Genomic DNA, 14,749 nt, shown 5'->3' with positions numbered 1-14,749 from the left:
ATTACAAAACTTTTAATTTCTCGGTTTGTTCTATACTATAACACGCATGTATTAATATATAAACATTCCTTTTGAACCACTCTATCTATTGCTGAAAACTGCATTAAAATACGTTGCATAATTTAAGAGATATAAGCGAACAAACGGCGAAAAAAAATCGATCTATGTTATTTTAAACAATATATATATATTACAGTTAATTTATAGACACTTAGTTAACCCCCCGCTGTAACCTACTATACTATTTGGCTGTACACAATTGGATTTATATATTTATTAACGCTTCAAACTGACTTGCATAAAATGCGAATGGAGGTTACTTTGAACCGTATATTGCAACAACGTATATTTATACACATATTTTATGCTCCATTTTTTCACATATTGCTCGTAAATATTATAACTTTTATTTAATTTTTGGTACCAACCCCCGCCGGACGAATAATATTTTTAAATAAATTGTGAAAACATAATTAAAAATATATTTATATATATCTGCAGAGTTCTCTCTATATATAAATATGCTAAATTTTATTATATACTCCCTCGTCCGCGCCATTTTCCTAAAAAGGGTTATATATATAATTACATCAGCGTTTCATTTCTTCATAGCAATATATCTTTAATTAAAGTATGTAATATTATGAAAATTATTGAACCAACAATGACTGCATATAGAACTATAATATGGAAATATAACTAAATTGGCATTTATCCAAATCGGAACGAAAGAAAAACTCTATTTCAAATATTTATATAACTTTCTGTTTGAGAAAGCCTTTGCTCGTTTCTTCCCCCCATGTTATAAAAAAAAAAGTTTTGTTCTTAAACTGGTATAATCTGTGTTATACTGTTCTCTGTCTCGTCGCGGTCTTGTCCCGTGTCCCAGACCTACTTGCACGTAACTTGTGACGTCACTCGGTGAAAGTTACGCTGTATGGGACAAGTTCAATGACCCGCTGTTACATCAATTTAATTGCTATCTATTAATTTGGCGCCAAATTGTTCACGGCTAATACCTGTATATGTGGTTTTTATTACATACGTCTATGGTCATTGTGTTTTTTTTATTACGGTTGTAATGGTAATTATGGTATTCAGAATTTACTGGGGGGTTACACTTTCTCCTTCTAATACTATTATTATAATACTTGTTACATCTATTGATTGTAATAATATAAGTTTTCGTGTTCATTATAGAATTATATAAATTTTCCTTAGTCTTCCTATGTCTTTACGAGTAATACTCTCCATTTGTTTTTTATTTTGCTTTTCCCATCACAGGGAAAGGCAAAAGGACCCCAATTTAATAGTATTCACGACGTTTCTGTATAATATTTCTTTTTCAACACTGCCTCTTTGCTATGTAATTGTTTGGAGAGATTCATTTTGAAGGTCAGCACGTATGCAGACTTGACTTAATTAATTTGAAACAATTGTTGTGAGAAATTAAGCAAACTTTTCTTTTTCAATTGCATTATGAATTGTTTCATTCGATTTTGATTAAATTCCCACACGAGAACGTTCCTAACTCTTACAAAACGTGACGTTAATTGCTCTGTGTTTATTTTTTTTTGTTTTTTTTTATTTATTTAGGCAATCAACAGCTTATAGAAATTATACACATTATTTTATAATACATAGTTAGTAAAACCAATAAAAACACCTCATGAATTTAACAAAATGTTTATTGTAATATACAATTTTTTTTTCGGAATATTTGTACACAAAATATGACGACGACAATTCTATCGTACTTGTAGTAAATAACATAAAAACAAAATTAAACTCTACTTGACGACCTCGGTGGTCTAGCGGTCTAGCACACCGCTTTACGGCCGACGGTCGCGGGTTCAACCATAAGGGTCGCAACGGCACAAGTTATAATTGTGTATTCAAAAAATGAGTAAAATGATTGTTTGTATCACCGTTGTTTTCTATGTATTTCAATATGTATGTATTTACAATAAAAAATATCTATGTATATGTATCAGTTATCTAATAATATATAACACAAGCTTTATTAAAATAGGTTAACTTAGATCTAGATGGCGCTGTGTGAATTGTCCTGAGATTATTATTAACTTAAAATTTTTAAACTAATATGATACCATCCAGAAAAAACTTGAAAATCTTAAAAATAACGCTTTATGAAAGACACCGTTTTACCCAATATACCTTTCTGTATACTATGAATAAGAAAACTGTCTTTTTTTTGTATTTTTTCAATAATATATATAAAGAGTTATAAATAAATTTAAAAAAAATAATTTGGCTGCATCGGAAGGGGGTACAACCAATATTTGAATGAGCAGATGTTATAATATGCTAACAATATATAAAAAATGGAGCTCTTAAAATAACGAATTTGATATGAAATTCTCTTTGTTACTAATTTGTATTTGATGTTCGTTTGTTATGTAAGAAAACTGTCTGCGTGGGTGATGGAGAGATGGTCTCAATATTATATATTTTCAGCTTTATTTAAATGACGTAAGTTTAGAGAATAGAGAGAGAGAGAGTTGCCAGCTAATAAATTTAATGTTGCTACGAACAATAAAAATATAGTGTTTAAAATAACGAATTTTTAGATGATTTTTTTTTACGAACACGTTCCATGAAAATATGATGAACCACGATCTTTCATATTTGGGGATCGTTCTTACCTGTGTTGGGGACACACATACAAGAACTTTCAGGTTTATTAAAATGACGTATGTCTGGCAGTCGTGGGCTATTATTATGAATTACTCAATCTATTGCTGAAAACTGCATTAAAATACGTTGCATAATTTAAGAGATATAAGCGAACAAACGGCGACGTCGACTATGTTTTATGTAAACAATATATATATAGCTACAGTTAATTTATAGACCTTGTACTTAAGCTGTAACCTACTGCACTCGTTGGCTGTACACAATTGGATTAAGTTATTTACTTAACGCTTAGCTTGCATAACGAATGGAGGTTACTTTGTACGTAAGCACCGTATATTGTATACACATATTATGTATGCAGTATTACGTAAATATTATACTTTTATTTAATTTTTATGTAATACGAATAATATTTTTTAAATTGTGAAAACATAATTAAAAATATATTAGAATTCTGCACTCCTCTATATATAAGTATGCTAAATTTTATTATATACTCCCTCGTCCGCGCCATTTTCCTAAAAAGGGTTATATATATAATTACATCAGCGTTTCATTTCTTCATAGCGATATATCTTTAATTAAAGTATGTACTATTAAGAAAATTATTAAAGCAACAATGACTGCATATAGAACTATAATACGGAAATATAACTAAATTGGCATTTATCCAAATCGGAACGAAAGAAAAACTCTATTTCAAATATTTATATAACTTTCTGTTTGAGAAAGCCTTTGCTCGTTTCTTCCCCCCCATGTTATAAAAAAAAAGTTTTGTTCTTAAACTGGTATAATACTGTTCTGTCTCGTCGCGGTCTTGTCCCGTGTCCCAGACCTACTTGCACGTAACTTGTGACGTCACTCGGTGAAAGTTACGCTCTATGGGACAAGTTCAATGACCCGCTGTTACATCATTTTAATTGCTATCTATTAATTTGGCGCCAAATTGTTCACGGCTAATACCTGTATATGTGGTTTTTATTACATACGTCTATGGTCATTGTGTTTTTTTTTATTACGGTTGTAATGGTAATTATGGTATTCAGAATTTATTGGGGGTTACCTTTCTCCTTCTAATACTATTATTATAATACTTGTTACATCTATTGATTGTAATAATATAAGTTTTCGTGTTCATTATAGAATTATATAAATTTTCCTTAGTCTTCCTATGTCTTTACGAGTAATACTCTCCATTTGTTTTTTATTTTGCTTTTCCCATCACAGGGAAAGGCAAAAGGACCCCAATTTAGTAGTGTTCATAACATTTCTATATAATATTTCTTTTTCAACACTGCCTCTTTGCTAGGTAATTGTTTGGAGAGATTCATTTTGAAGGTTCGCACGTATGCAGACTTGACTTAATTAATTTGAAACAATTGTTGTGAGAAATTGAGCAAACTTTTCTTTTTCAATTGCATTACGAATTGTTTCATTCAATTTTGATTAAATTCCCACACGAGAACGTTCCTAACTCTTACAAAACGTGACGTTAATTGCTCTGTGTTAATTTTTTTTCGTTTTGTTCTTTTATTTATTTAGGCAATCAACAGCTTATAGAAATTATACACATTATTTTATAATACATAGTTAGTAAAACCAATAAAAAATACCTCATGAATTTAACAAAATGTTTATTGTAATATACAATTTTTTTTTCGGAATATTTGTACACAAAATATGACGACGACAATTCTATCGTACTTGTACTAAATAACAAAAATAAAATAAAACTCATCTTGACGACCTCGGTGGTCTGGTGGACCTCGGTCTAGGGTCTACACACACCGCTTTACGGCCGACGGTCGCGGGTTCAATTTCTCGCACGGCACAAACATTTGTATTCATGAGTATGATTGTTTGTATCGGCCTGGGTGTTTTCTATGTATAATATGTATGTATTTACAATAAAAAATATCTATGTATATGTATCAGTTATCTAGTATCGATAACACAAGCTTTAACTAGGTTAACTTGGGTCTAAATGGCGCTGTGTGAATTGTCCTGAGATTATTATTAACTTAAAATTTTTAAACTAATATGATACCATCCAGAACAATAACTTGTAAAAGTTGTCTTGAAGAAATCGCTTTAGCGATAAGACAGCCTTTTGTACTTCGCTTACCTTTCTGTATACTATGAATATTGTTTTTTTTTTGTATTTTTTTAAGGTGCAATAAAGAGTTATAAATAAATTTAAAAAAAATAACTTGGCTGCATCGGAAGCGGGTACTGCCAATATTTGATGGAATGTTCCTATGTCTAACCTACTTAACTTTAAAGCTTGGATGGTACATTCTCTTTGTGCTATTTTGTATTTGATGTTCGTTTGTTTGAGGCGATGTATTTCCCTGCGTGGGTGATGGGTGATGGTCTCCTGGTTGATGTTTTTCTTATTTATTGGACGGACGGAGAGAAAGAGAGAGAGAGAGTTGCCAGCTAATAAATTTAATGTTGCTACCAATAAAATATAGTGTTTCCAATACTCTTTTAGATGCATTACGAACACGTTCCATGAAAATATGATGCAATCATCTTTCCCACAATATTCACCTAAAACTGCATGATGCACGTAAATATTTATGAGGTTTCAAGTAATAAATATTTTCTGTATTATCTATGAATAAATCAATTCGTAGTTAATATCTAGGTCATATTCTGTACATACCAAAACTGTACCTAGTAATTATCTATTTTTTTTATAAATTATTATGTTAATACTAAAACTATTGTGCATACGAGTAGTTGTTATCAATTTTTTTTTAAGTTTGTTCAAAACATGCGGGCTGCCCTGAATACTTAACAAAATTCAAATAACTCATCATCATCATCTGCTTCATCCTTATCCCATTTATTTGGGGTCGGCGTAATATGTTTTTCGCTTCCATTCATCCCTGTTCGCAGTCATCGCGTTATTTACTTCCTTTCTTACCATATCATCTTTCACACAGTCCATCCATCTCTTTTTTGGCCTTCCTCTGCCCTTATAACCATCCACATTCATTTGTAACACCTTTCTTAAAATATTATCCTCGTTTCTGCGCATTACATGTCCATACCATGATAGACGATTACTCTTCAACCTCTCTGACACCGGTGCCACTTTCAAACTTCCTCTAATGTATTCATTCTTTATCTTATCCATTCTTGTCACACCACACATCCACCTCAACATTCTCATTTCAGTTGCATGCAATCGTCTTTCAAATTCAAATAACTATACCTATCAATATATTAATGTTAATATTCCAAACATTATGTAGATCTAAAATGGATGATGTAATGGATTACCTACCTGAATATAAATCTGCTTGTAAATTCTATACCTTTATAACAATTTTTTTTTACTCAAAATTAGTAAATTTATCAGTAACTAGCAGCACCTGTGTTTCGTCCGCGTGGAATATAATTTGATTTTTTTTAAAATAAAAGTAGCTTAAGTTACTCCTTATTACATCAGCTACCTGCCAATAAAAGTCCCGTCAAAATCGGTCCAGAGAACCGGAACAAATAGACAGCAGACAAAAATTGTAAAAAATGATTTTTTGATGTATGTACCGTATTTATATTCATATGCATGTAGTAAAAAACGGTCATTTCAATACTACATAAATATATACGTTTCGTCTGCGTGGTGCGCTATGTTACTCCTTATTACATCAGCTACCTGCCAACAAAAGTCCCGTCAAAATCGGTCCAGCCATTTCAGAGATTATTCTGAACAAACAGACAAACAGACAAAAATTGTAAAAAGTGATTTTTTTATGTATGTACCGTAACAAACAATCAGTATGTGTGTTTGAAAAAAAAAACAATCAGTGTAAGTCACTTTAAGGTGGATGATAAAATAAATGTATTATTATGAAAGAATTTTTACTTATTTCTTGGTATTTAAATACTGATAATTTTAAAATTTCATATATCACAATACATCTTGAATGTGACCTCGATGTATGTATGTAACACTGACATTAAGACACTTCCTTACAAACTAGGAAGTTTAGTACAATAATATTTTATGAATCGCAAACTTTAAAACAAAATAAACATTTACCACTAAGAACAAAGTAAAGTACTGTAGACAGAACTCTGTTTGCTGCATTTAGTTGAGATGTTAAATTACTTTGTTATAGGTGTTTACATCACCAAAAACATAAATTGATATACTTACAAAAATGTTTTTGTGTTTAAATCGGAGTAGTACAATAAGGACGCAACGGTAATTAAATTAATTGTTATTTAATTGGCTTTCAGTGACGAGGATGACACGAGCCGCCTCCTCCGGCAGCTGAGCCGCATCAATCGTCCGCTGGGAGTCACCTTCCACCAGATGATCAAACTGATGAGCCAGTGTCAGCAGGTAACGCCCCGGACACGTGCACAGGTGACTAACCGCAGATAGAATCCAATAAAGTAAAAAATATCCGGCTCGAAGGACTAGTCCTTCGAGCCGGATTCTTACCTTAGAATTTGTGTGTTTTACTTTTACTAATCATATTATGCTTTTTGTCTATCAGAGTTATATTAGATGTCAGTTCTATTTTCACTATTAATTTCATATTTAGATAAACATATATATTATCACGCCTGTTGTCCTATATGGCGTAGACGGAGTCATAATTACATGTCAGCTCCATTTTCTAACATTAATTACATGTCAACTTCCGCCGTCTCTCTTTTCACTATATAATTTTGCCTCATTATTCTTCCAGATAAACATATATATTATCCTTCTAGCCTGAATTGTGCTTCAGTTTATGTGCTATCTTATGTTAATTTTACTAATAAATATCATATTATTACGCCTTTTGCACCGGATAGACACGGATAGAGTTATTATTAGATGTCAGTTCTATTTTCACTATTAATTTCATATTTAGATAAACATATATATTATCACGCCTGTTGTCCTATATGGGGTAGACGGAGTCATAATTACATGTCAGCTCCATTTTCTAACATTAATTACATGTGTCGTGGCTGGTGCCCGAACTTCCGCCGTCTCTCTAATGAATGGGACCTGGCGGTCCCGTTGCTAAAACATACTGCGTATTTTGCCTCAGTATCATCTTCCACTGGTAGCACACTCCACTAGCGTAGATGGGACCACTATTTCATCATCATACATACAGTGCAAACTTAGGTATAATAATGATAATCACATTAACTCACACTGCACGTACTTGGTTTTGGCCCGTAAGTGTGGCATACGTCACAAAGCGTAAAAAAACCACCAAAACCTGTGAAAATGAGACAACAATAATAGACGTATTTTTTGTCTCAAATAATAAATAATTACAATTGCTGCTTATAATAAAATTTAATATGTAGTTTATTTAAAGATATCCGTGAGAACTTTTGTGATGTCTAGTTTTTGCCGTTCCATTTGTGGAATACAGGCCACTTATTTGTCTATAACTATTTTATATGCTTTATATGTCGAATACCAAAATTCTATTCTAAATTGTCACTGCTATCTATTGTTCCTTTCGGTTTCCCTTCCTGGCCCTAGTTAGTAGTGTTTCTTTATAATATACTCTTATAATAATATATACAATATATATATATCCTACAATTCCCTGGTTTCCTTTATCGCCCACACCATTGTTAACCAAATATCATTTTGTTTACACATATTACGGGTAAAAATATTTAGTAACGCAACAATAAGTGTATTATTGTACGTACAATCTTTAGTCATTTCCTTTTGTAAACCTATAAATACATATTACAGATTTTTCAATTACATAATTATGAAGCAGACAATGGTCTGCGTAATTAGCTATCATAAACTATATCACGTATTTTATAACTAATACAAGAAAAGAAATAACAAAAAAACATGATATTCATCCGAGATATTGTTAGAAATAATTGTCAAGGTTTTAGATTATACGTTTAAAATATGGGAAACTAGTATATTTTTCGTGCCTACATACCTAAATATGAATATTCATAAAATAATACTTTACAATTGTAATTGTATATATATAATAACAAAACTTCGTCTGTATGACCTTCATTATGTCACGGAATAGCTAACAAATATATATATATATATAACTAGCTACTCGCCCCGGCTTCGCCCGGGTGTACATGTATTATACATATAAACCTTCCTCTTGAATCACTCTATCTATTAAAAAAAACCGCTTCAAAATCCGTTGCGTAGTTTTAAAGATTTAAGCATATATAGGGACGGACAGACAGCGACAGCGACTTTGTTTTATACTATGTAATGATGCTTAGCACGGGTGCTTTAGTAATGTATGAAACTCTCGGCTTTCCTGTATCTACTATTTATTTTAATTGAGGCAACTTAATATTATTTATATAACAATATCAGCCCACATTATATATACCTTAAGAACTAACATATATAGAAAGAATATTAACCTGTTAACCGGGGTATTCGGTTTTTCTAACTATCACACAGCATATAACGGACACTGTCTCACTAGGACGTCAGTACATTAGCATAATATAATTTAATGTAATTTCGTAAAGACATATGATTTTTATCATTAATTCTTTATTACTAAAATAAAATTATACATTTCGAATGACGGCAATTGTAGCATATACCATTTAATGTATATATTTTTGATATGAAATATTCCACCCGCTCCAGATATTAAAATTTAAAAAATGTAGGTATACATATGTATGTCCTACACGTACACAAAAGTTATTTTTTTTTCGACTATTCTAATGCTGTTGGCCGCAGCTGGCCTTTACAGCTTCAGAGGGGCCAGATGGCACTCCAAACCCCCGGAAGGACTTATTGAGCGGCTGAAGGCCAACTCCTGCCTGACGGATACGATTTTACTCTGAGGGCACAACTAGGGGTTCGAACCTCGGCTTAGGCCGTCGTAATATCGATCCCCGTTTGAATTGGCCGGGGGATCGATGGGAGGGGAACACAAAAGTTTGACGTTTGAAGTATGTATACGTCCCGCTCGGTTAACAGGTCAATATTGTATTTGTGGTCCGCGGAACCCGCGACCTACGATAGAAAAGCGGTATCCTAAACCGCTACACCACCGAGGTCGTCAAATTCAGTGCATTTCGCATGTAGGGGTTATAAAATGAAAGTGATACATTTCTTTTGCAAATGAATGTCGTGTACGAAATGTAGATATGTACGTGTAGACAGGGCTGGAGTAATCATGGTAGAGTCGCTAGCAGAAGCGTACGTATCCAAGGCGCGGCGCCCCGTTATTATAAAAAAATATCTGATAAATATTTTATAAAAAAAATGCATAATATTAAAAAAAATATTTGTTCATTATAATTATCTATCTGACATCTCATTCTTAAATTTTTACAAATAATTCAAATTAAATAAACTCTCTCCTTGCCATTTTTTCGGCAAACTGATTTATTATTAGATCATTTATAGCTGATGCGGAAAAAATAAATTGCTGGTTATATTTGACTTTTGTCATTTGTGAAATAAAAAAAAATCGGAAGTTAATTTTTGCTTACGCACGTTGGGGGGTCTTTATACTTTATATCTATACTATTTCAGTTATTGTCACTGATTTTTATTATAATGTAATAGGGCTGGTTAGATGCCGCGGTTTTGTTACATGCGTTCTTTTTTTTTTATACCACTTAGGTGGCAAACAAGCATACGGCCCATCTGATGGTAAACGGCTACCGTAGCCTATGGACGCCTGAAACACCAGGGGTGTCACATGCGCGTTGCCGACCCTTAAGAAACCTTAATATACCCTTCTTGAAAACCCCCATGCTGTAGTCTCTCGAGAAAACCTCGGCAGGTAGTTCATTCCACAATCTAAGTGTACGCGGGAGGAAGCTCCTCTGAAACCGCACTGTACGAGACCACTTAGGTTCCAGCGTGTGGGGATGAATTCCCTGTCGATGGCGAGCGGTGCGATGGTAAAAGGTAGCCGTAGGCATCATGTCAAACAATTCATCAGAACACAGTCCATTGTATATTCGGTAGAACACACAAAGCGATGCGAAGTCTCGCCTCAAGCTAAGTGGTTCGATACCGTATAGAGAGATTGGGATCATCGACAATTCTCATAGCACGTCTCTGAACCGAGTCAAAAGGACCGAGCTGATCCAGGTGCTCCTGCCCAAAGATGAGAGCAGTACTCCATGTGCGGCCGAACTTGCGACTTATACAATAGAAGTCTCTGGTTCGCAGTGAAGTACCGCCTCGCTCTATTCAGCACACCGAGCTTCTTGGACGCCAGCTTGACCTTTTCTTACGTATATCCTTACGTATATTCGTTCTCGCGTATATCCCTGGGCAATATCTAAATTTCAGTGGATTAGCCTGTCAAACAATTCACTGAAGTGATGCCTTTTGTGCGTATGGGCGATGCACACACACTACGTTACTCACATGTTTTTTTTAATACCATATTGTATTAACTGACCACAATTACATTTGTGTAACTGCTTCTAATTTTGTTTTTTTATATATTACTGTGTGTTATCGCAAATAAAAGTGTATCTATCTATTTACATTTCGTAATGGTATATTTTATATTAAAATTGAAATGTGAAGTTACAAAATGTAGGACTCATTTCATTTTCATTTGTGATTTTCACAAACTTCTTGTTAAACAGCATCGCAATTATGGCTACCCACACCTTGCAAACCATTGATCTACAAAAAGATACAAATTTTGTATCTATTGTATATTTTTTATGGCTCCCTCCACCTACCATCCCATTGATCCACAAAAAGATACAAATTTTGTATCTATTGTATATTTTTTATGGCTCCCTCCACCTACCATCCCATTGATCCACAAAAAGATACAAATTTTGTATATATTTTCTTTCACTCTACGATTAAATTTTATACGCTTGACCCATCGGGCCCTAGATTCATCTGCTTTGACTAATAATAAATCGGTCCCTGCGTTGTACCTACAGATCATATAGCGGGAAACAATGCGCGACGTCACACAAACAATACTGAACTCCAAGAATCGTCTGCATAGCTCAGTGAACAATTTAATTAGTCTGTGACAGGACAATGCTGTAGTGAAAGAAGCGAGTGAAACCTGAGAACATGACGAGACTTAATTAGTATGTTGTCTCGCTCATCAGCGACTTTAATTCAACGTTTCAGTCAGTTGTATAGCAACTATCTACATACGGGACTAGCCGTATACGATTGCACGACGAATTGCACGATTACAAGTCCCGTCAAAATCGACTTGACTCGACTGACGTAATAACTTAGGCTACTTTTATTTTAGAAAAGTAAAGTTAAATTCCACGCGGACGAAGTCGCGTGTACAGCTAGCGTATGTATATAATTGTAAAAAACCGGTCGAATGCTATGATATTTCATGGACTGAAAAATCGTAAAATGTTAAAAAATTATCTGTTCAAAAATGAAGGACGCGATCAAACAAGCTTAAATTTACTTAATAAAGAAATTAATATAATATAAAAAAAGAGGGAACGCTGCAGTATCTTCGGAACGTTGCCTAAAGGGACCCCTTTTAATAATGTATTTTAGTCATCATATTATATTTTTTTAAGCTTTTTAATTTTAGGTTCTTAGTAGTACAATTAGGTTATGTAAATACTTAGGAACATATGTAATGATTGCTAAACGTTGTTGCTCTGTGTTTTTAGAAGTAACTATTATTAATATAAAAATATATCGTTTAGAAAATAGAATACAGGACATAAATAAATAAATATATAGACCGCATCATCATTTAACATAAGGTATGATTGCGGTCAAACACGCTCAAATTTACATACTAAAAAAATATAAAAATAAAAAAAATAGGATACCGGACATAAATGAATAAATCTGTCACTTGTTATCAGGTGGAAGGAGTTGAAGGGTCTTTGGAGATCGAAGAGAGTGGGGTCGCGGGCGGCGCGGAGGCGGGGGCGGCGTGGAGCGCGGGGGGCGGGGCGCGGGCCCGGCTGGACGCGGGCGGAGCCCACGCCGGCCTGCTGGGCGGCAGCCCGCTCACGCTGCTGCAGGGCATCATACCTGGTGAGGAACCCTTCTTTTATTAAGACCAATTTATACCTATACTGACTGACAGATGCAAACGTTGTTTTGCAATATAATCGCTATTAAAAAAAAATTGGTGGTGGTTGGTGATAGAAGGGTGAAAGTTTAAGATTGTTGCAATATAAATTATATATGTTAAAAAATAGGGATGGTGCAGATTGAAAGTTTTGGGTTGTATATATTTTTAATAAATTATGCAAAAATGAAATTTAAAAAAAAAAATTAAAAACTAAAAAAAGCTTTTAGCTTAAAGCCTTCCTCGACAAATGGACTATCCAACACAAAAATATTTTTTCAATTCGAACCAGTAGTTCCTGAGATTAGCGCGTTCAAACAGACAATAGAGATTTATAATATTAACGTAAATTCAAGACGGTTTCGGTGGCCAATCGATTTGGCACACTGCCTTCTATGGTCGCGGGTTACACTGCTCTACTTCTGATGGTTGTGGGTTCGAATCTCGCACGCTGTTAGAAGTACGTGTATGTATGTATTTATAAAATATATATATGTCTATGTACATATTTTTAATGTAGGTGGCAAATAAGCATACGGCCCATCTGATGGTTACCGTAGCCTATGGACGTCTGAAACACCAAGGGTGTCACCTGCGCGTAGCCGACCCTAAATCTAGTGCCTATTGTTATACTAGATTTAGGGTTGCCAACGTTGTCTAGTACCCATAACACAAGCTCTACTTAGCTTGGGACTAGATGGTGCTGTGTGAATTGTCCTGAGGTATTATTACTTTGTGAGATTATTTTTATAATTAGACCGGTAATTAAATGACTTTAAAGGAGAAAGTCTAACCCTACCTTATTAGGTACCTTATGCTCATTGTTGATGATCATTTTCAGGTACAAAATGGTGCGGAACGGGTGACATTGCCGCTGACTATCATGACCTCGGCGCCGACCGGCGACTCGACCGCTGCTGTCGCACCCACGACCTCTGCCCCACCAAAGTCAGGGCTTTCTCCAAGAGATACAACCTCACCAACAACTCCTTGTACAGTAAATCTCATTGCACCTGCGACGACTTGCTCTTTGACTGTCTTAAAACAACCAACACGTCCGCATCGCACCTAATGGGCCATATTTATTTCAACTTAGTCCAAGTACCGTGCCTCGAGGACTTACCCGACGGCAGACAGTTCAGAGACGCCAAACAAGGCTTCTAGCGACATCTAGCAGCGAGTAGCTAAACTGACTTTAGTAAGCGCCATCTAGTATCTAGTAGCGATAAATGTTTATTTGTCATTGCACTATAATTTATAATGATGTTTGAATGCATTTATATAATTTCATTTGTCTTGTAAATATATATAATTATATATATTGTTATATTATGCATATTTTATTGTTATGGATTCTATTAAAATAGATATCAAACTGTGATAATGTCTGTGCCTTTTTAAATGTTAGATGGTGGCGCTTTATTATTGTGAAATAAATATGTTTTGTTTTATTTCATTACTCTATATTAATTTAATGTAATATTGACAACAAATACAGTCATGACAATGATATGATCATATACACTCATACGGTACTCTAAGTTTACCACACTAGTATTAATATTAAAAGTGTTTTATAACTAAATTGAATGTGAGTTAGATTAAACCAAATAAAGTTATTTATTTTAATATATTTTTTGCCGTTTTTTCTTTGTCTCGTTTTTCCTTGACATGTGCTGACCAAAAGGACACCGTGCACCACAGGTGGAGAAAACAAGTTAATCGATGTTGATTATTTTTTTTGTAATAAATTAAAACTTAAAATAAAAAATATAATATAAGGTACTTATATGTATAAGTACACTAAAAATATTAACAACATTATAATTATGCATATAAAATATAATATCTATACGAAAAGTTATGCGTTAATATTACGCACCCAATATGAGAAAAGAACATAAAAGATAAAGACGAAAGATTTCAAAAACTATCATGATTATTCGTAGAAAGTACAAATAAATATCCTTGAATTTGCAACCACCGAATTTTTAATATTTCCTTACACAGATTTCTTATTTTAACAAAAAATATAAATCTATGTA

General features: G+C 33.6%; 1 protein-coding gene across 1 annotated transcript in view; it reads left to right on the top strand.

Annotated features, from left to right (window-relative positions):
* Window positions 1-14,347, top strand: part of LOC131843049 (uncharacterized) — a 42,838-nt gene extending 28,491 nt beyond the window's left edge. The window contains exons 2-4 of the mRNA XM_059191644.1: window positions 6,913-7,018; window positions 12,493-12,667; window positions 13,546-14,347. Of these exons, the coding sequence (XP_059047627.1) occupies window positions 6,913-7,018; window positions 12,493-12,667; window positions 13,546-13,868 (604 nt within the window). The 3' untranslated portion in view covers window positions 13,869-14,347. The remainder of the gene's footprint in view (window positions 1-6,912; window positions 7,019-12,492; window positions 12,668-13,545) is intronic.
* Window positions 14,348-14,749: the final 402 nt, after the last annotated feature.

Source organism: Achroia grisella, unplaced genomic scaffold (genome assembly GCF_030625045.1).
Source record: "Achroia grisella isolate CSIRO2021 unplaced genomic scaffold, CSIRO_AGI_Agris_v1 utg2727, whole genome shotgun sequence".
Classification (NCBI taxonomy): Eukaryota; Metazoa; Arthropoda; class Insecta; order Lepidoptera; family Pyralidae; genus Achroia; species Achroia grisella.
The sequence above is the reverse complement of the archived record's forward strand: the minus strand, read 5'-3'. Positions and strand labels throughout refer to the sequence as shown.